The sequence below is a fragment of the Periplaneta americana genome, chromosome 3, assembly GCF_040183065.1.
Source record: "Periplaneta americana isolate PAMFEO1 chromosome 3, P.americana_PAMFEO1_priV1, whole genome shotgun sequence".
NCBI lineage: Eukaryota > Metazoa > Arthropoda > Insecta > Blattodea > Blattidae > Periplaneta > Periplaneta americana.
The window spans coordinates 63,712,809-63,736,563 of record NC_091119.1 but is presented as its reverse complement, the minus strand read 5'-3'; the positions used below and the strand labels follow the sequence as shown (position 1 = coordinate 63,736,563).

Genomic DNA, 23,755 nt, shown 5'->3' with positions numbered 1-23,755 from the left:
ATCACCGAAATCATATTCATAACAAATTAGTAATACATATACAGTCGCCTTCTAGTTCACAACACTAGAACCAGTCTCAACAATAGTACACAGCCCTTCGGATTTCAACCAAAGATGCTAAAGAGAGTATAAATAACAGTGAGAAAAAAAAGTGTAATTCCTAAATTACTGATTGTTGTCAGTTTGCTAGTGATGATAATACATCAATATTATCTTCTTTGCTTACGTTATACTGTACTTCATAAAATATACTCGAATTAAAATAATTATATTTTGTGAGGGGGTTAAAAGTTATCCCTGTCAGGAATGTTAAAAAGGGGGGAAATCCCCTCATCCCCCCGTTAATTCGCACCCTGCTTGTGTATATTAATGACGGGCAGATGGATGAATTACAAATACAAAACTTTTTATGGGGGTGAAGTAAATTAAAGAGGATGAAATCAGTAGATCTAATTTAGTTTTTAAATCATTTATTGTCACTAGTGAGTTGAAATTTATTAACCACGTTACGAATCGTAATAAGACCTGGAACTCGAACACCTGTGAATCTCTCTTGAAATAATCTCCTGGCAGCACGGCGAATTCAGTAGGAACATATATGAATCATAAATTAACACTTGTTGAGGAATATAATTGGCCTACAATTTCTCATTTCATCTTTCCTTTTTCTAGCAGACCGTATACAATCACCAATAAACACGTGCGTTTAGGTAAAACAGGTGCAGCATCTCCTTGCATGACAATGGTTGAGTATATAACGTTTTCAAAAATAAAAATTAATACAAAGTTTGTTAGCCAGTCACTCTAGTGCTATATCTGGTAAGGTTTATCTTGTCTGAGTAGCAATAAAACCAAGTCCCTTCAAATGAGGGTGGAGATTATAGGAGGGTTGTAAATTTTCAGGATTCCTTTCAAAACCTTGTTATTGTACAGGCTACCGGAACTTAATTTCTTGAAAGACAAGCTCAGTGACGGAACTACACAGTACGAAGAGAGATATTTTGTAATTTTATTTTGCGCTACAGAATGTACCAACTAGTCTCTTCCGACAATGGATGGATGGACGGCATCGCTCCACTCCCCCATCACCATAACAACACAGACATATCTACTTTCTCGTCGACCTGGTTGGCGAGTTGGTATAGCGCTGGCCTTCTATGCCCAAGGTTGCGGGTTCGATCCCAGGCCAGGTCGATAGCATTTAAGTGTGCTTAAATGCGACAGGCTCGTGTCAGTAGATTTACTCGCATGTAAAAGAACTCCTGCGGGACAAAATTCCGGCATATCCGGCGACGCTGATATAACCTCTGCAGTTGCGAGCGTCGTTAAATAAAACATAACATAGCATGTACTTTCTCTCTCTTTTCACAGTGAGACAAGATACATCACACAGACTTTAGTGTCACGAGTTTAACAACAAAATCTTGTTGCCGACCAGCCGGCAGCACACGCTTCCGCGGTCCACAAACTCCATACCGAACTTACGTTTCATAGATAATTCGCTTACCCAGAATTAATTAGTGCACTATACATGAATGTCATATCCTTCCTCCTTTTTTTTAATAAAGCCATCTCACTAACACAACCGCCACCAGTGCACTGTAAGTGTAGCTCAGGGGAAAGAAACTGGTGCCCTGATCCAAGGCTGCGCTTTCCTCAACCGTAAGGTGAATGTCAGGCATCAAAATGAATCCAGTGTCTCATCTCGACAAAATACCATTTCGCTATCGTCAATCCCACCTACCCTAAATAACCTCGCAGTTAATACAGCGCCATTAAATAGCAGATTTAAAAAAATAGCACGCAGTTTCCCTAAACGGAGGGAAAACAGACTCCGAAGGCCTAAAAGTTTCAATGTCACGTCCCTTTCCTCCACGAGACAGAAATATGCTTCTAATAATAATAATAATAATAATAATAATAATAATAATAATAATAATAATAATAATAATAATAATATACATGACAACAATAATGTTGAAACAGCATCATTCGTAGTACGTAAGGCACTGCATTAAAGAATAGCACAATACCTCTCTTCCTCTCTTTTGAAACATACAAGAAACAGTCCACACCTGTGGAGTAATGGTTAGCGCGTCTAGCTGCGAAATCAGGTGGCCCGGGTTCGATTCCCAGTCGGGGCAAGTTACCTGGTTAAGGTTTTTTTCCGGAGTTTCAACCCAATAAGAGCAAACGCTGGGTAACTTTCGTTGCACCCCGGACTCATTTCACCGGCATTATCATCTTCATCTCACTCAGACGCTAAATAACCTAGGATATTGATAAAGCGTCGTAAAATAACCTACTAAAATAAAATAAAAATAAATACAAGAAACACAGCGATAATTCTAAATGCTGAATATCATGGTCAAAAATAAATAGCGATTAAAAAATAAATTAAACGTGTCTCGAACACGGGACCTCTACACTGCTGTTTTCATGTCTATGCACTGAGATAACGCGGCTAATTCGGCAGAACTAGGAGAAAAGTAAGCACATTTCACAACTTTCGACACCAATTAACTCGTCAACCGTTGAGCATTCTACCCGAAACTAAGGTCTATCATAAAGACTATTCTTTTCTTGTAAATTCCATTAGTACGCCGGAAACAACTGACCAGCAGACTTACAGCTCATATCAGCTTTTCGAGGACCGGACAAGGAACGCATCCATGCACTTAGGCGTACAGTGGCCCATTACCTGCCCTTTATAATGCGATGAATATTCCACGTCCGAAAGGTGGCATTCGTGAAACCCATGCTGACAGGCGAGCCATCCTGATTCACTCCTGACACAGCCAGATCCCAACCCCAGGCAAGTACCTGATATTGGTAAGCTTCAGGACCCGAAGCCCCAAGCCCTCAAATCCTATCTTAATAACATTGGACACTCATACTACCTCCAAATTTCACCCCAGCCTATTTTTAACTACCAGTATTGCAGATGATAAATGAAATGGAGAGAAATTGGAGTGTGTTGGTGGAAATGGAAAAGGGAAACGAGAGTACCCCCAGAAAACCCCTCTTTGTCCACCACGATCTTGCCGGAGATCGAACCCGGACCACGTGGTTGTAAGACAAACGCACTAGCGATGACTCACAGACGCGGCTCACATCATCCTCATGACCATTTGCAGGAACGCGCAGTAACGTGTATAGTAGAAGAGGCGTGGTCACAAGAAGGACGTGACAGATTCCATTTTTGCTACGAGCGCTGGAAAATTGAATATGTTTATCTCAGAAGAATTTGCACGTTTAGGGTTATGCGACTGTCCTTTAAACGAATGCGCAAGTTCTTGTTACTCTGAAAGGCTGTAATAAGATACATCAATAAACGGAGGCTCTACCGGAGCTCAATTAGCTCAGCGCTTCTAATCAAAGAGACCAGTGTTCGATACTCGACAGAATCTTACAATTATGATGGACAAAGCTTTTTTTTTTCAAGTAATTAGATCCATTTGTTATTCCCATTTTCATTACTCCATTGCTGCCATATCATCATATCACCTACTACGAACAGTGTTTTTCTTTAAAATGGTCGCAACGGTTAGTTTAGATTTCCTGCGGTAGAAGTGAACTCTCTCGCAGTCAACTGTCTCCTTGACCCTCAATGCGAACCTCACGACTGTGCCTTCGCTTTCACATCGCCTTTGTTCTTGCGTACTGCAGCATTATTTTATAATGGTTTGGTCACCTTTTGACCACGACTCATCGTAATGGAAATTAAAATCCGCTGACATTGCTGCAATACGGTTAAGATAAACGATAGTATGTCGGTATTTGACACTATGAGGAGCACCCTGTAGGTCTTTGTCTCTGAACTGAACATAATAGAAACCTAAGATGGCAGCTCCAGACAAGAGGCTGTGTCGTCTCATCTGCTATCTCACGGTAGCAACCTTGTTGTAGCAGTTTTTTGGACAATATTAAACATCACGTCAAGGTCGTCAGGAAACTTGACAACACTGTAATTGGGGGATCCCTCTTAAATTGACCCTCTGTCACTCTCACTTTATACGCAATGCTCCACCGCGCCTACAGGACATATACATCTGTTCTTGTACATCCGCACTGCATCACTACGAAATCGAATAATCTCTCCGTAATTTCTTTTTCGCCAATTTCTGGCAACAGAAACGCAACAATGTAATCATATGTTACTCATATAATAACCCACTATTCTTCAATTTCAATGCCTCATAAAATCTGAGAAAATTTGATTTTGTGCCGAATGTTATTGCAATGAACTACACAGTGTTCTAAATTTAGGGGTGGGGAGAAATGACAATTGCGGAAGATCATTGGCCCATTTCATAGTGCAAACAATTTAATGACTGAGAAATCCAATCAATAAGTATGCTGATACAAAGTAAATGGATTATTATTATTTTACTTACCAGAACTGACGGTTTCCTCCACCTCATGCCCATCGAGGGTAGTGAAACATAAAGCCGCCAACACAAAATATAACAATTCGAAATTCAGTCTCATTATTACAACCTGAAACTATCGATACAGAATCACTGTTGCTCACAAATAATTCGTACTACGAAATGACTGTCATTTTTACAAACAACGTTAATTATAATGCACAACCACAAACGAACGTACTGTCTACGGCGAGAGACGCCGTCTTCTTATGCCTCCTATTTGTTGACTGAAACCAAAATATGGACTGGACTGAACCATCTTTGGTTCATGCGCATGTCACCAAGGAATATCGCTCAAAGATACCTTGTAACTGAGTGTTGGATCATTTTTGTAATGCTAATTTTCAATGACAATAAAAAGTTATTGTCATTGAAAAACGATAACGAAATTAATGTCGCTATAACACTTGTCTTAGAATATAGAAAGGTTCAAAATAAATGTTAAAATGTTTCCAGTTTTTCTAGGTCGTTGCCTTAATGTATAGTGAATAGTCTTTCTACTTTTAATCTTTGTGTGCCACAGGATAGTAAACATTACGAAAAAATATCTTATAATTGGACTAAAATTGTAAATAGCAAGTCAATAAATTTTAGCCTTTATGAAACATTTAGGGTCAATTAAATCTTTTAATTAACAGTAATCATATATTACCTAACATACATTACATTAATGTATGTCAGTAATGCAAATAATGTCTTTGTATGTTGGTCACAGTAGCTTCGTCTATTCATGGAGTTGTCTTACATCTAGGACGAATTTTATACACACGTATATTACGAATCATAAGGTAATGTATAAGTATTATAGCAAATTGGCATTAAAAAGAACAAGTACTATCGGCCTAACACGGTAAAATACTAATTTTTATTTCATTTGTATTATATTGTTGGTCGAGGGAAAATAACTAATCTTTTACGAAATGACTCCGTTTTTTACCACTGATTTATAGTAAGCCTTTAGAAATATGGGTGATTTTGAAGATTCGATGCAAATGTATGATGTCATATCACTGAAATGATCCCCACAACTAATCTTGTCACATACATTCTTTATGGGTTGATGGGTTAAATGAGAGGATGTCTAAGTGACTTTAAGCCGAGGTATGTGACAAAGTGAGTTGGTCGAGGGAATGATTTAAGTGTTATGACATACCTTTAAAATTACTGTTAATATATGGCTCTTGGGTCTCGCTACGAAGAATTTCAAAATCTAGTCTGTTATCTAATAATGATTCTTACTCATATAGTTATTCTCTGATTGAGGTTCTGGCTGATGTATACCTACATCTATTATCAGGCAGTATATCTCACTTGACGTTATGTCGGAGGAAAAACAATTCTTTGTATGCTTCTGAAGTCTGATTAGTGTAAAATGTAACTAGTTAGCGATATATGCAATGGAGAAGGAAATGAACTTGACACTCTACTCCATTATCTCCTGGCTTAGCTGCCTCATGAGTGATGCCTTATTGGTGTCACTTATGAAGTTCAAACCCGTCTTCGAACAGTTGACGAAACAACAACCATATAGTTGTAGGTCTTAGTTTGAACTAGGTTCCAACTTCGGGTCGGTGAATGCCAGGACAACTCATGAGACAGATGAGAAAACATGTTCTTGAGCTAAAAACTACAATTTAAGAGCAATCTGCGCAGTTTTTGTAGAGAAATAATTTGAACAAAGAACAGCCCATCAAAATTAGGTAGGCCTAATATGACTATTGTAATTTAATATTTTGATCAAATTAATTTATTAGCTTTTAACTGTCACAATTAGTAATCAGCATTCTAAAAGAGTTAATATTGTACTGACACACAAACATCAATATGTTTTTTCGGTAACTTTTAGATAACATCAGTGCTGCTAACATTGCAGTTGAATTTTTAAACATACATATATATCTTTGGTGTTTGTTAGACCTGGTCTACTCTTAGCATAACCATGTTAAAATTTACTTTCACCTGCATTTCTGCTTTCAACTGATTATCACTAAGTCTCTTTAACTTGTCTATGGACTAAGACTGAAAACCCCCTCACATTAGGTGTAAGCACTGAAAACAAGCATTGATAAAACAAAAGAAACTAGTTTTGAAAGTTCCTTAAATTTTGGATTTGTTTTAAGGATTTTTTTTCTATATCATCTTCATTGAGAGTATCTAGTGAAATTTGAAGAATGGAAATACCTTTATGCAAAACGACTTCAAAATATCGCGTCAGTACATATGTCGTTAATGCATTATTGAATTATTTACTTTTGATGCAATGAACATCACTCTTTTATGTACTTATTTATCTACCCTTGTACCATCAATAAAAACATATTTTTAATTTGCACAGTCTTTGCTGGTAAAATTCATGTTCTGGGAATAATAAGTTAATTAAGTAGTATAATATCGCGGCAATCGAAAAGTATTGGGAATAAATTTGAATAAGGAACAAAAAAGAAGTTTCCTTCCCAGGCAGGATTCGAACAACGAAAGTCTTGGTTACTAGTCTGTCGTGCTCTGTAGTGAACATGGCTCTGAAATCAGCTACAAGGGTCGGTTCGGTTTTTTTTTTTTTTTTTTTTTTTTTTGCCACTACGTAGGTATTTACGCGGTATTCAAAAGTTTTCATTATCTATCCGATTATTAAGCTGAAGACCATTTATCCACAATTTCTAAATCACTCCATATGGGTAGAGTTTTCAAAGGCAAAACAGGCCTGGTATTTAAAAAAATAAAACTGACAATTAAAAAAACCTTCGATTAAAAATAGAAATACACAATACCAGGTGAATATAAATGACAGGAGCGGTTTATTAGTTCATAAAAGTTTGTTAATTTCTAAAATCTGAGACAATAATGATGGAAAATTTTATACAACCACAACACGAATCATTGTGTATATAAAAATGTTGACTTTTTTTTTTAACAATGCCTACATAACCATGCAAATTACTTATAACTTCACAGGACTTGAATTCAGGAAATGTCCTCACTGGGTTAAAATTATGGTTTGTTACTATAAGGACAAGGATCATTAAGTATACAAATTTTGCAATTTTTAACAACTCCTTGATATCCATATTAATTATAATTTTACAAGGTTCGAACTCCAGAAATAATCCCGTCACTGGGTTAAAATTATGGGCAAGGATCATTATGTATATAAATTTTGAAAAATTTTTTTAACCTTTTCTTCATGGCTAGACCCAAGAACCATGCACTAACTAATGGTTCATTTAAGTAATTATGTAATGTTATTAAATTTCAGATAAAATGGGAGGTGACCATGGCCATCACCACAAATACGAAGTACCAGATTATAAGATTTACAAAGTAGAAGACTGTCCAAAATTACTGAAAGTACAACAAGCATTAGCAAAAAAAGGATTGAAAGATCCTTGGCTGCGGTTAGTTACCTGTAAAATGAAACTAAAATTAGTATTCAATATTGTATTGTTTATGCATGGGTGTGCTGAAAATTGGATGTAATTTCGTTTTCCTAGGAATGAAGCTTGGCGATTCCAACCTGCTTTCAAGACTGAAGGATACAGAGCACGACTAGCCTTTGTCCGTGGAATACAGTGGGGATTCCTTGCATTTTTAGCAACTATTGCAGTGGAGAAGGCCTGGGAGAAAATGTTCGAAAGTGGCAATGGTCATGGCCATGGAAGTGGACACCATTAATAGAACTCAGTGTAAAATATTTGTTAGGAAGTGCATGAATATGCATAAAAATGCTTGTGGCAGAAATTACCAATATTGCACCATGTTTTTGAAGCTGAAGAAAATAGATAATCAAGAAATGTTTAAATTAATTTTTATCACATTATTGATTTGATGACATTTAAGATTATTTCATCCATTTTGAAGTCACTTAATTATAACACAGATTTATGGCATATGTAATAAAACATATGCAAGTGTTGATAAATACGTTACTAATAAACATTAGTCCAGAATTACGTAATTTATGGGTAGGGTGTCTATTCCAAGTAATTGGCCGTACCACAAAATCCAACGGTAGGATTTGTAATTCTTATCTGTTTAACAGTTTTACATCTTGGTGCATGTATTGGTGACATAAATTGGCATTAGTAATTTCTGGTAACTGTAGAATGTAAATATAAAGAAAATAAAATATTTGTTACACAATTCTTCTTAAATTTTTACAGAGCAAGCAGGTTTATGACAATGCTTGAAATCATATTATATTGTAATAAAGAAACTTAAACAGTAGAGTTCGTGCCTGAATTGGTAACTAGAATTTTTCTTGTTGTAATTTTACATTTTAAAATCTATATTTTCTTCTTGTTTATTTTGTACATTAAATTCTGGTAATAGTTTATGCGATACTTTAATAATTTTAAGTATATTTAAAGGCATACATCCTCATATGTGGTGGAAGCATTGCATCCTCTCTTATTTTTAAAGGAAATATTTTTCTTATTTGTATGTGGATAAATGAATTATTAATTTTCTCTTTTATATCATGTTTATACAACGTTTTGACTTGAGGCGAATTTGAACATGATGTAAGATGCTTGCTTCCAACTACCTGCTTGTCACTGTGGGTTGCTGGAAAAAAAAAAGGGGGGGGGAGACACTGTATGTGACTGTGGAGTGACTTTCCAGGGTGTTCCTGATGTTTCTTCATTGTACTGACAATAAGCATCATCCATCAGAATGTTCTATGATTCACTATGTGGTACTGTGTAGTGTTAAAAAAATTAAAGTAATATGATATTATTAATAATCACATACGTTAATATTAGATCTACAATTATAAAATGTAACATTATTGGTAAATAATAATAATATTAATTAGTAATAATACATAATCACTAAACGCATTTTCACCATTCTGTCTGCCCATCTGTCCATGCTCATAGCGTCAAAGTTATTCAAATGATTTTATCCATGGTTATGAGTAAATCTTGGATATTTAAACTATAAAAAGGGCTCATTTAGGCATCCGAAATAGCCTGCATTCTAAAATATTAAAATAAACTTTAACATAATTTTTCAGGTATTGATAGGCACGTCAGAAGAGGATAGCAATGTTAGAATTTATTATATAGAAAACTAAACTTACGTACCTGAATTTAATTATGCAAATTTGATTTCATTACAGGTGTAATATCTTAGAAGGGGACAAATGTGATTTTAAGTATTTTATGCTCGACCATGCCGAAATGTAGTAATTATACACCTGGTAGCAGCCCTTTAATGGACCTCAATAAAGTACACCTATTCATTAAAGTTCAGGTGGTCCACCAATCAGAAAACACCATTGTAGCAATATGAAAGCGCAAGTATCAATTATTCTCGGATATGCAATTGAAAGACAACTAGCGACACGTCATGGAGGCTGGAAATCCAATACTGTTGCAGAAGGTTATGTTCTGTTACTATAATAATTAGCGTTAATTGTAAATAATATTCAAATAAATTCAATTTGTCATCTCGTTTTTCAATGTTTAAGTCAATTTCAAGGTTATATCAAGATTAATGTTTATTTTACTCTCTAGATTATATCAAGGTCAATGACATTTATTTCTCGGAAAAAATCAATACTTTCGCGTTTGCGCACATCTCTCAATTTACGAGATATTGCACAAGGTCAGTTCCGCTCCCCAATCAGATTAGAATAACATGAATACTTATGAATAATTTCAAGTTAGAAATATTGTCGAGCATAAAAAGTCGTATGAAACTTGCCTATAATGGTAATTAAGAAGCTCGTATGAAAATTATGAAACTCACTTGCGCTCGTTTCATAAACATACTCGCGTCTTAATTACTACCATTATAGGCTCGTTGCATAATGTACTATTAGGATCTTAGAAGAGAACAGGAATCTCTCCTGGAAATGGCTTATGTATAATCCATTTCAGAGGTTGGGGCATCTGGAAGGCAGAGTTATGCTGCCCTTTTGATAGTATGACTGTGAAATGTGGTGCCAGGAGAGTCTTAAACCTAAACTTAAGTTAATTTCCAGACCATGGACGAACACAGGAACGATTTCTTTCAAGGAAAAATTTCTGGATGTCTGATTAGTGTAATATGTCAGCAAAGGATGCAATGGAGGGGGAAAAGAATTTGCTTCTGACACACATCGTTAAGTGATAATAGATGTCCCCAAAAAAAGAATGAGATGACTCTTAGTGATGCAAAAGTCTAAGTTCTATAGTGTAGTTCACACATTATCAATGTAACATTGCAGGAAGACATCTATCTGACCATGCATGCTTATTTTCACCTTATTCCAAAGTACACACCAGTCAAAATTATATCAGTTATATGTTCATTTTTGATATAGGTGATTACTTTTGTGATCTTTAATCTTCTATGAAAGTATGGAGGGAACCATTTGGCAAAAAGTGACAAAGAGGAAAAATAATGTTCTTATGAAATGGCAAATGTAGAGCAATAACAAACACGAGGACCATAAGAAAGGTAACAAAGACCATGAAAAGTATAAAGACAAGGACATGATAAGGATCACGACAAGAACCAGGACCACGAAATGGATTATGAGAAAGACAACAAGAACCATGTTAAGGACCATGATAAAGACAAATATCATAAGGACCACGATAAGAATCACAACATAGACCATGACAAGCACCATGGTAAGGATCACGATATGGGCCACGACAAACACCATCATAAGAACCACAGCTTAGACCACAACAATGACCACAATAAAGATCAAGACAATGACCACAATAAGGATCAAGACAAGAACCAAGACTTAGACCATGATAAGGACCAGAACTACGAATGGACTAAACAAAGACCACGATAATGACAATAACATTCTAAGAACCACTACAAGAACAAGGACAGAAACAAGGATCATCATTAGGAACACATGGATCACGACATGTACCACGATAAGAATCACATAAGCAACAAAGACAAGAATCACAGAGAGGCACATGACAAAGACAAGAACCAAGATAAGCACCATAATAAAGACAAAGACCTCGATAAGAGTCATGACAAAGACAAGGACCATGATTAGGATCATGACATGGACCACAAAAGCAGAGTGACAAGAATCACGAAAAGGACCACAACATGGATCATGATAAGAACCACGACATAGCCACAATAAGGATTACAAGGACAATGATAAGGACAAAGGTTATGATAAGGACCATGGCAAGGACAACAAATACTATGATAAGGCACATGACAAAGAATAAGGGAACAATAAGGACCACATGAAAAACATCAAGAATCATGATAAGGAGCATTACAAAGACAAGGGCTAAAATAACAACAATGACCAAAATAAGGAATATGACAAGGACAAGGCCCACAAAGAAGACAAATACCAGAATAAGTCTCACGACAAGGGTCAGAATAGGGTCCATGATATGGATGCGAAAGAACAATAAGAACCACAAAGACCACAACAAAGAGAGTAAGGACCATGATGATAAGAACAAAGAAAGACAAGGACAATGGCTGGAACGATAATGGCCCCGACAAGCAGCACAATAAGAAATATGATAAAAACCACGATATAGGTCACAACCACAATAAGGACCATGAAAAACATAAGGACCACGACATGGACAAAGACAAGGGCAATAATAAGTATCACGACTATGCATGGCAAAGGCAACAAGGACCATGACTAAAAAGTACCATGATAAAAGCCACAACAAAGATAACAAAAATCGCGATAAGGACCATGACAAAAACAAGGATCATGATAAAGATCATTTAGAAGGATAAAGGTAAGGACCATGCCAAGGACCACGATAAGGCTCATAACAAGAATCACAACAATGACCAAGACATGAACCAAGCACCACTGTCTTGTGATCACTGTCTTGATCCTTGTGATATAGCATTGTTTTTCAATATTTTGTTAGATTACCTTCCTGTGGTGAGACCAAAAGGCTGAATAAATGCTTGTGTCGCCACTCGTCTGAGTGGCTCATACAGTTAGTATTTAAATCTAATTGTTATTAAAAAGAAAAATTACCCCATTTACAATAACATCTTATGTTCTAGATTATAATTACAGTGTTATTTAGTAAAATATGTCTTATAGAGTCACCAGTTTTAATCTTAATTCTAAGCACTTCTTTTGACGCAGAATTTTTGTGCTTGAAGCAGAATTATTTCTCTAAAAAATGAGATTGTAGTTTTCTCTGAACCTGATATGAGGAAGAAACGTGTGCTAGAACCGAGAACTCTACAAATGCCGGTACTTGAAAGCACTGTAGCTCTCTGAATTTTTTTCCGAAATGCAATAAATTGCATAAACTGAAATTATTCAAATCAACTTTACAGGGAGTTATACCTGAAAGCTTGATTTGCATAATACACGTCACTGTTCATTAACAGAAAACCACAATTTAAGTCACACAGAGTTAATGTGCACTCAATGTTGGTTGCTTGACGGTTCTCAGCCCACTTTGAGGTCTGTGGATATAGAGGGAAAAATTGGATCGGAGTCTCGTAAGTTCCCGGGTAGCTCAGTTGGTAGAGCGTTGGTACGTTAAAACCAAAGGTCCCGGGTTCGATACCCAGTCCCGGAACAATTTTTCCCTCGAAATTATTCAATATATTGACGTGTTTACCTGGAGCAAAAAGATGAGCCTTTAAATAAGTATAAACTGAAACCTTTTGTTTTTTCGGTATACATCATCAGTGCCAATTCCTTCTTAATAATTATTTGCGATATACATGAATGAAATTAAAAATATCTGTGAAGAACTGTGTTTTTCTTTATAGCATACTGCTATGAAATTATTACAAAGTGATATTAGGTGTTTTTGTTCAAACTTACACTGTTTAAAATCCGATTAACTGGTCGATTAATTGATGAAATGCATTCAGTTAACCAATCAAACTTTCTAGTCGATTGACAGCTCTCATAGAACCTAATAAATATAATTAAGTTGCTAACCTCTGTACAGAAGTCATACTGCATATACTGCTGATATCATGGCTAGGCCTATAATATTAAATTACTAGGGTTACATAAAAATGAGGACACCAACCCCTAAACATCTTGCAAATACAAATTCATACATTGAGGCAAAGTTTCAATTTCAGACAATTAAAGTGAAGTCAAATATTTAATATGCTCCAAGTTTTGATACCTAATTCCTAAATTATTATAATGTGTGTATATAGAAATATACATTAAATGGAATACTGAAATCTGTGTGCACAAGGAAACAAAACTTAAAATATACAAAACAATTATTAGAAGTATTCGCTGTTATGCAAGTGAAACTTTGACATTATCTAAGGAGACAGAAGCTAAACTAGGTATATTTGAGCGCAAAATATTCAGAAGAATTTTTGGACAAGTGCAAGAAAATATGCAATGGAGAATATGTTATAATAACGAGCTATATAAATTATACAGAAGTTTCGATATTGTTACTTTCATCAAATTAAGGAGGCTTGAATGGGCTGGACATGTCTATTGGATGGAAGGAAACAGAATACCAAAGAAGATCTTAGAAGGGAAAATACATGGTAAAAGACCAATTGGAAGACCTAAAAAATAGGTGGATAGATGCGGTAATGATCGATTCTCAGAACTGTCTCCGAACGACTGCCTGGAGGAGATTAGCACAGGACAGGAGCAATTAGAGGAAGAAAATTAAGGAGGCTAAGGCTCGACTTTGGGCTGTGATGCCATCGTAGTAGTAGTATATAGAAATACATAAAAACTACAAGAATGAACTTCACTGTTCAATCAAATTTCAGTCACTCATGCTCCTGATTCGTGAATTAAATTCAAGGCATGTTTTAGCTCCCATTGTTTAAATTTCGAGCAATTAAAAAAATTAAATGAACAGGTCCAATTTCCACACATTCGCGTTGATTTTGAAAATGAGGATAATATATCCGGGAAAATGAGAATGTATGGTAACCCTACAAATTACTGAATTCTAATTGCTATGAAACATAAAAATTCGAACTCTGTCACGAAAACTGACCACTTTTTAAAATGTAATTCTTTGAGAAAAGAAATACAAAAACTAAAATAAGCAAGAATAACGTAAAAATTACACACCAACCATAGCAGAGAGACATATCTTGGGGGGGGAGGACACACACATCCAGCTGGTCAGAGAGTGTGTCTAACAGCTTTATATGCTGGCAAGTGCAGTTCCACGTGGGCAAACAGAAGAATGACCTCATTTCTGCAATCATTTCCTTAAGTGCATTGCTGTAGGTTGCCAAGGAAACTTACGATGTTGCCGAATTTCCACCATCACTATATCAGTTCGCATTAAGCATAGCTATTTTTCTAACCATGTTGAAAAAGTAAGGAGTGTGACTTTTCCACACAGTAACAGCTAGGACACATTCTCTGGCTGCCTTGATTCAGTATCTCAGTTATCCGGTACTTCAGATTATCCAACCTAGGCAGTATATTTATTTTCAGATTTGATTTCTCAACTTTTCAATTGAGTTTTTAATTTGTTGAACTGTTCCCTCTAAAAAAAAAAAAAAAAAAAAAAAAAAAAAAAAAAAAAAAAAAATCGTGATATAAAGAAAAGTCTGAATGCTGATGAGCCAACATTAATGTTATAGCAATCAATTTTAGAAAACAATATTTAAATAGTGTTCTTGCTTATCTACCAATTTCCGTTATCTGGTTCATCTTCAGTGCTGTTTAGGCTGGATAATCAGGCCTATGTACCTTCAGGTAAGCCTACACTTACGAATCCATTGGGAGACAAAAGTCAAGGTAACGAAATTGATTTATTCCTTTCGTTGCACAACATAGTCATGGATCTACAGGGTTCTCCAAAAGCTGGAGCATATAGGCCCTAGACATCCTCCTAAGAAGAAACAAACTAGTTTAAAATATTAATAATGAATAACATTCTTCATTATGTAACATACAATATTTACAATTAATTTACTTTTTATAATGTTCCATGAGACTGAACCTACCTTTCTTATATATTGTTAAGATTTTTCCTTCTGTTGCATCACAATGTTCTATTCCTCAACCCCATGGAACACTGCACAATAATCTCACATAGTATCACAATAAGAATTGAAGCAAATGTTGTAATTTAAACAAACCAGAGTCTGCTTTTATATGACGTACACATTAAAAAAAATTGGTGTCATACATTTTATTTCTTTCAAAAGAATTCAAATTTTACTTTCTCAATATACGAAGTATTAAGAGAAAGTATTGTGATGCTATAACAAAATTGATTTCGCTAAAATACATGTTTTCAGCATCCTAATACTGAAAAAGTGGTTTTGAGCATTCTGTTCATCTTTCTACAGAGATGTCTCCTGAACTATGTCAGATTTTGTTCATACTTGGTACATGAGAGTTGATTTATCTGGGAACACATGAAATATAATGGTTTTCAGTAATGTTTAATTAAAATGAAAAACACACAACAGTGATTCAGTTCAAAACAAAGCCACAGATCTTCTTCATGACCGAGCATAAATTGACACATGAGATAAGTTACACAGCATCTAAATGGAAAACCATGTTTGACTAAGGATAATTATATACAGAAGTATTTATACATTTCATTGCTGTTTCAGTCCAAGTAAGGCTTAAACCAGAGGGTATGCATATAGCAAGGAAACAGATAATACGAGTAACGGGGCTTACTGTCCCAAGAATTTACCATCCCTTGTAACACCATTTTATACATGGGTGAACAGTGAAAGAACGATTTACAATTTAAAGGAAATAGTCTCAACCACTAATGTATTTTAACATTCATACCACTTCTAAATACTGATTTTATAAATAGAAAAAGATTAGAAATTATTTCAATATATTGTAGACCCACAGTATATATAACACGGTACCCGCCATGTGCAGACTAGCAGGAAAGCCCTGCCCTTTTCTACGTCATCCATTGTACAAAGTGTGAAAACTTATGCGCCGCAGACATGCATTTAAAATGGAGGAAAACAATAACACTACGGAAGGTTGTTTTCGATCTCTGGAAATGACTTTGAATGACGTCATGTACGTCAGGAGTCACATAACAGCTGAACTGTGGCGAAAGGTGACAGACCAATAGTGAGTGAGCTCAAAGTCAGAGTGCACGGTGTCTCACAGCAGCAATGCCCAAGAAAATCGAGCCTTTTTGGGAGGGGTACATTGCGACCCTTTCTGATGCCAAGTATAGTTACGTGAAAATCATAGGAGCCTGCCAAAAATGTTGTTTCGTTATTTCCAAGAAAGGCATCTTCTGTGTACTTAATAAGACTGACAAAGCTCGGATGGGTTTAATTCCAGAGGGGAAAAAGCAAGCAAATCCAACCCCCCCGAGATGATACAAATTAAACCCTAAATTTTTACCATCACTTTTGAAACAGCCTGTATAAATAATAAAAGCTGATTTTTAATAAATCGCCATTTTGTAGTAACAAAGATTATATTTCACGTAAATTACAAGTGAACTGACTCACTACTCATTAGTACTGCATACGACTAAAATTCATTCACTAGTTGAGAATTCTGAAAACCACTTTCTTGTATATGGAAAAAAACAATCTCTAACAATTTTTGCATCACCCCAATTCTTTTTCTTATACATAAAATACATAATGAAAAAGTTAAAATGTAAATTTTTTATGAAATGTATGCAAAAACAGTAGAAAGATCTTTCTCTTTATTAGTACTTACACTAGAGGATTAATGAAAAATACATTTCACACAACAAGGACTCCAATATTGACTCTTTCATGGATCATCACATATCCTGCAGGTACCAAAGACATTTCAGAATGAGACGAGACAGTAAAAAAATAAACGTATCTAAAGTTGTAAAAGGAGTTCGGAGATCTCTTCTCCACTGCTGAGGATGCATTATGCCTTGCTTTTGCGTACAATATCACGAAGCTTGAGACTGAAATGCGGATTATAGCTGTCTTACTATCCTAGATGGAAGGAGTGGGGAAAGTGGGAGCTGAAAAATGCATAGCTCTGAATAATTTCTGTATACAGTGCCTATTGTAATTCAGTCGTTATGCATTTATCTCTGGCTTCAGGCAGATTTTGCTCTTATGCCGATACTTGTGTCTGCCAATAGTGTAAAATTACAGATTTCTTAAATGTCTTTTGATTTAAATGAGGCAAAACAATGGCGACTTTCTGAGAAGAGGTTCAGACTGAAATTTTTCTTCTGCTGATGAAGTCTACAATACATTATTTATAAATATATCATATCATAAGATGTGAAAACATGTCCCAATTTAAGGTGCCTCTATCTGTCAACATTATATTCTTATTACCTGCGGCAACAGAAGACACTAGAGCAAAGTTTTATTAATGAGAACTTCATCAACTAATCTTCAGGAAGTGTTGCAGAAAATTTCCTATGAAGTTTCAGGATTATCCAGCTTCTAAGAAAAACAACAATATGCTGTTTCAATTATTAGTGGTGAAATTTCACGTGACCAGATCTGTGATGGTTAGAAAAGAAAAGAGAATAACACTTAAGTGTAGAAAAGTTAGACCTAAATGGTGTTCAATTACAGGCTTTTCCTCAAGTCATTATGTAATACACTGAGCAGAAAAACAACTTAAAAATTATTTCTTAACTTTTTATGTGAAGAACTTTGAACTCCATTTCGTTTCAAGAAACAGACTATTCTGAATATGAGAGTCATGCTTACAGTCACCATTTCGAGTGTCTATTGATTCATGGTATAAACTTTCCTTCCTCTCCCTTTGGTGGAGAAGGGATGCGAAGGCTAGCACTGCAGCTTCTAGTGGTCTTATTTTTATCATTCCTATACTGGAAATGATTTTTGAAGTCCGAATGATTGTACTTATGTAGATATTGTGACTCAACTGTGCGGTGATGTCATCTGTACACCTTTCATAATACATCATGCTGCACCATTCTGAGTGTACACTATTACAATTATGATAATAATTACTGAATTGGAGAGTGATGGTGGAATGATGAAGGAAAGTGGAAGAACACCGAGAAAAAACCTCAGGAAATTTGGCTTTGTTCACCACAAATATGACTCCACCATCACCAGGATTCGAACTGGGTCTGCAGTAATCGTAAGCCAGTGTTCTGTCAACTGATCTAAAAAAGGCGACATGAACATTTCACTTTTAATCGTGAACATGGTTACAATTTATAGAATCAATTGATTGATTGATTGTGGTCAATACAGGTTTTGATAACTCATCTAATAGAAAACATGACCTCTTCAGTAAGAGAGAGACAGGAGAAGAATTCTACTCATTATAAACAGTAATCAGGTTTGTATTTCTGTAACAGGTTCAATGGGTAGAATTTGTTTTTCACAATTCACCTTAAAACAAAGAAAAATATAACCTTCAAAATATCGTGCTTCTCACCATTTTATTGGCAGCAGAAATAAAATGGTTCAACCAACCTCTTCTTTATAATCATTATGTTTTCATATAGTTGGCTCACTTTTAAACTAGAGAGTACTTCTTTAAATGATGAACTGATAAACATTCAATGAAACTAATGCATCCTCAGTAGTGACCTCACTATCTTCCTGCTTCATTAAAGCTACAATTAACAAGAATAAATATTTATTTGGCTTCCTGCTTCTTAATATCTACTGTAATATGTAGTAATTCTACCCTTTACACATGAAGAGAGCTGCATTCCAACCGCCTTCACCTATATACAGATCTTTCATTCCTCCCTAATGACCAGAATATGACGCAGCGAAAAGCCCCTGCAGTTGAAAGCAAAATTAAATGAAAATAAAATAAAAAATAAAAACTCATTACAGGAAAGCATAATATACCAGGAACACTCAGGAAGTAATGGCTAGTCGAGTATTACTGACTATGTTGAAGAGAATCAGTAGGAAATCATGTTTTACTTTCACTCGTTTGATTCTTTGTCACTGAGAAATATTGGGTTCGAAATATGTATTATGTCTTTCTCGTGTTAAATTCTATCCTACCTGGTTAACATGTTTCGGCCTGTTATGTGCCTTCTTCAGAACTTCAGAAGAAAGCCCATAACAGGCCGAAACATGTTAACCAGGTACGATAGAATTTAACACTAGAAAGACATATAATACATATTCCGAAGTGATATAGTGTTAAAAGTTGTGTAATCAAGATATATAGGAGAAATATTGGTTGAAAATGAGGAAACAATCGAGAAAACTGTGTTCTGAAGTTGCAGTTGGCAATCAAACACGACGTGAAAGCAGTTTTGAGTTGCTCTGACGTTTTAGTGGGACATCCTCAGCCAAATCACCGTACAACCACAGTCACGAAGCTTGAGTTTATGAGGGTACTAGAAACAATAGACTGTGCAGGTACTATTTCGCATTGTCCGTAATGAGGCGATAGTAACAATCCTAGTGGTTAGCAATTATCTATGGATGCATATTTACTACGTATTAAGCTTCGTGACTGTATATATTAGACTGTGATACAACCTCGATCTGATTTCTAGCAATTAACACCTCTTTTTTTGTATCACCGAAAACAGTTTCTCCTTATATCAACAACTTCTCAGCATTTGATGAAGAATTAACATCTTCACTGGTAACAAATTTCTTTGATAAAGCTTGTACCACACTGACAGATATCTGAATTACCATAGTGCTTTTTTATACGAAGTAGAGGTCCGAAGGCTAAACCCTTATGCCATGAATCGGCTTACTGTGCCTTACCACTCTACTCAGAAATGATTGCTTAAGTACGAATGGTTACTTTATTTGTAGAATTCATGAATCAACTATGTGATGTCATTTGTCGATTCAGCCATGTAGGCTTAAAGGTCTGATAAAGAGTCTCTCTGGAGTGCTCTTCCATCCCCTCCCCCGAAAGTATACCTCCTCAGACTGCTGCCATTTGTACACCTGTCACAATACTTGCACCATATCACACTACGCCATTTTCAGTAAATACTACTGAAATGATGATAAAGAATACTGAAATGAAGAGTAACAGTGGAATGGTGGAGGAAACGGAAGAACTCTGGCTTTGTTTACCACAAATACAACTCTGTCATTGACTCCAGATTCAATCTTGGGTTCACAGTCATTGTATGTCAATGCTCTGGCACCTAAGCTACCAAGGCGCCTATTATGGTGCATGCAAAGACAAATAAATAATGGTTGTAAGTAAAGCTCAGTTATAATAAACCATTTCATTCACATTTTATGTTTAATGGTTGATCAGCCCTTACTTTCCGAATGGTCCTCATACATAGCATTTCCGTGAACAACCAATGCTTTCTTCGAAACAGATTTTACTTCATGAGAATTTAAAAATTTTAATGAAGTTTAAAAGGGGATAAAATTGAAAAGATAATAGAAACAAGATAAAAATAATAAGAAACTGTCCATAATTTACCATATACAAATATACAGAGTGGAATTGAAATAATCTTGCAGATTGAAAGGGCGATAGGTTACTCTGAAATGAATAGAAAACCTATATTATGTTTTGTGATTAAATGCACGGTTGATTAGAAAATTGAATTGGAAGTTTCAGCAGTCTGGCAACATAGCCGCTAATATAATCTTCTCGTGATACAGATGTAAGAGGTCAATGAACTCGGTGTGTTTCGCTAGATGAGCTGTTTTCTAGTGCTGTGTTGCAACCAACTCGCATTGTCAGTGGCTTGAATTTAGAGGTTTTTAAAATTAAATTTACACGAAAACCGCCCACACTATTGAAATAAGCCAGAGGGATAAATTATTCTTCATTAGTTTTCCTATCCATATGGATAAAAAATCATGATTCTACTCTCAATAGTTACTGAATAAGAGGTTGTTAAATATCTGGGAAAAAAACATTTTTTTATAAAAAAAAACTATGAACTTTCCACTAATATGATATTATAGTTTTTTGTTACATACAACATGAGCGATTCGCTCTGAAAATCTGCAAGTCTATTTCACTTCCACCCTGTATGTAGCAACCTATAAAACTGCAATTTAGGGTAAAAGGTTAGTCATGATTACCCTTCTTCAAAGCCATTTCTATTTGCAAATTTATATCCATCTCGTAAGAATCTATTAAGTCAGAAGTTAGTATATGCAGAGAACCACAATGATTACTAAGAGTTTTTAATTAAGGAAAGATATGGCTCCAAAGGGAATACATGTATCATGAGCTTACTGGAAAAAGTTGATCTCGCTGCTTTCCTATATAGTTACGGACTTTTTGCAGTAAGCCCACAACAATATACAGTCTATACTATTACACTTGGGACAGCTTCCTGTTCAAGGTGTAGTGAAGACAAGCAATAGGGAAATGGTGAGTAAATCATGACTTTTAACAAAATATTTTTGTATGATGCCTTCTCCAAACACTCAGATGTAGGCACCAATTTCAGGGATGGCCATCATTATTTGCTTCGTAGAATGTTCACTGTATGAATGTCATTGTGTAGAGCTCATCTTCTGGAAAGATACATGGAGTACTTTCCCTAACTACTGCACTGTTGATGAAATCGACTATAAATTAAGCATAAAAATTGTAGTAAACAGCAGTCTACCGAGAAAACACGGCCTAGAATTCTTCTCCTCAAAAAGTTCCATTTGGACTCACTGTAACAAGAAGTCAGGTTCCCAACAAGGAAAGCCAAAGTTCCAGAGGTAATGGACAGATCATAGAACGATCAAAATTTGTAATTAGCTATTCTAGACTAGGAAGCTGTTACAGACAGACAGACAGACAAACAGAAATATCTATACCTAACAAAATATCGAACTTGATTATTGTAGTATACTGCATAATGATAAAATAAACTTCAGAACGATATTTTTGGTGTGTTTGCTTACAAACGTTGTAAGTTACGGTAACCAATATATGATGTCACAGAACAGGTCACCATGTCATTTGTTTACAGCAAATTTTCTCATTGAACTCATCAACATATGACGCGTTCAGAGCTAAAGTGGATCAAGTCACAGATTTTCATAAATCGAGTTTAATTCATTTTCTGATTATCTGAAGTTGGATCTTTTCCGAGCAGTAATGGATCATGTCTTAATTCCAAGCATTCGCTGGTAGGTGAAACCAGTCACTTTTGGCTCAGATTATTATTTGTTCACGATGTTCTGAGCTATAGTGGATCAAGTCACCGAAGTTTTGCAACAATTAACATCACAATTATTTATATTTTATAAACCGGAATCTAGAATTTGAGAATGGAGCAATAAAATTGTTGCTAGTCAAATTAGATAATCCACTAGAGCATGTTAACTTTAAGTCCTATTATCTCAAAGCTACGTCTCATGGACTTGATCCACTTTAGCTCTGAACGTCTCATATATGCAGCTGTAAAGCTCTAGTAATTAAATAACTTGCCATCATGTTCTTAAAAGTTGCCTGGATTTCAAAAACCGTATGATAAATAATACGTCACTCTGTGATGCGTGAACAGACATGTGTCAATGGAAATTTACACAAAAACACTAAAAAAAGGGATGTGAGCACTTCGGCATCACTAAATGGAAGAACACCTCAGCTAGTGGCCACCCTGATCTCCAAATAACTGTTCGATTTTCTTATTGTTGGGGTTCTCGTCGCCAAGAGCTTCTGGAAAGTTTCTCAAGATGTTGTCCCACAGCACATGAGCCAGAAGAGGCTGTGCAGTCTGTAAACAATGAATAAAAAAACATGAATTGAAAAAATTGATCTTGTTTTGTGATTAAAAAGCATAATTTCTCTCGGAAGTACTGTTCGAATAAACGAGCAAAATCGATTGGATATGATACATTAAAAGTTTTAGTACAGTCAAATATCATCTCAGTGAATTTAAGTATACCGATTTCTACAAGTTCCTGTTGAAAAGTCTCAAGATTTTAAGCCAGATTCATGAATCTGCAAAATACAATATTATTGACAACTTTTATACTCAAAAGAGACTGCAACTTTCTTGTATAGCATTGCTATAATCAACAATACCACCTAAATGTTAAGTACACTTAAAAATATTGTTCTGTTCATAGCATTAAATGTGTCAATCTTTCTTCCTTTAAAAAATCTGGGAACACCAACAGAACAAAAGTAGATGATGGCTTGGTGAACTCTGAGCACTTCATTTCCACAAACACCTGCAACTTTTATATCAAATGGGTGGAGCTAATTACACAACATGAACTCATCTTCATGCACAACTAAAGTAATACAGATCATTTGCTTGAGATCTGGGCCAAGAGAGCAGGACGAATTGCAGTTGGCTGATGTCACTACGTGTCAAGGCTACGTAATGCACGTGTATGTTGCGCAGTTTAGTTTCATAGTTGTCTTCATCATGCAATGTGCAGTGTCATAAGATTGGTCCAGTTGCATGAAACTGAAGATATATATTCCATAGCTATCT

At 35.5% G+C, this 23,755-nt stretch overlaps 2 protein-coding genes across 4 annotated transcripts in view; both read right to left on the bottom strand.

Moving 5' to 3' along the window:
• LRP1 (LDL receptor protein 1) overlaps positions 1 to 4,639 on the bottom strand; it is a 423,729-nt gene extending 419,090 nt beyond the window's left edge. For both annotated transcript variants that reach the window (XM_069820634.1, XM_069820633.1), the window contains exon 1: positions 4,398 to 4,639. In XM_069820634.1, the coding sequence (XP_069676735.1) occupies positions 4,398 to 4,491 (94 nt within the window). In that variant the 5' untranslated portion in view covers positions 4,492 to 4,639. The remainder of the gene's footprint in view (positions 1 to 4,397) is intronic.
• A 10,509-nt stretch (positions 4,640 to 15,148) lies between these two features.
• LOC138696094 (acyloxyacyl hydrolase-like) overlaps positions 15,149 to 23,755 on the bottom strand; it is a 49,409-nt gene continuing 40,802 nt past the window's right edge. For both annotated transcript variants that reach the window (XM_069820626.1, XM_069820627.1), the window contains one exon: positions 15,149 to 23,026. In XM_069820626.1, the coding sequence (XP_069676727.1) occupies positions 22,898 to 23,026 (129 nt within the window). In that variant the 3' untranslated portion in view covers positions 15,149 to 22,897. The remainder of the gene's footprint in view (positions 23,027 to 23,755) is intronic.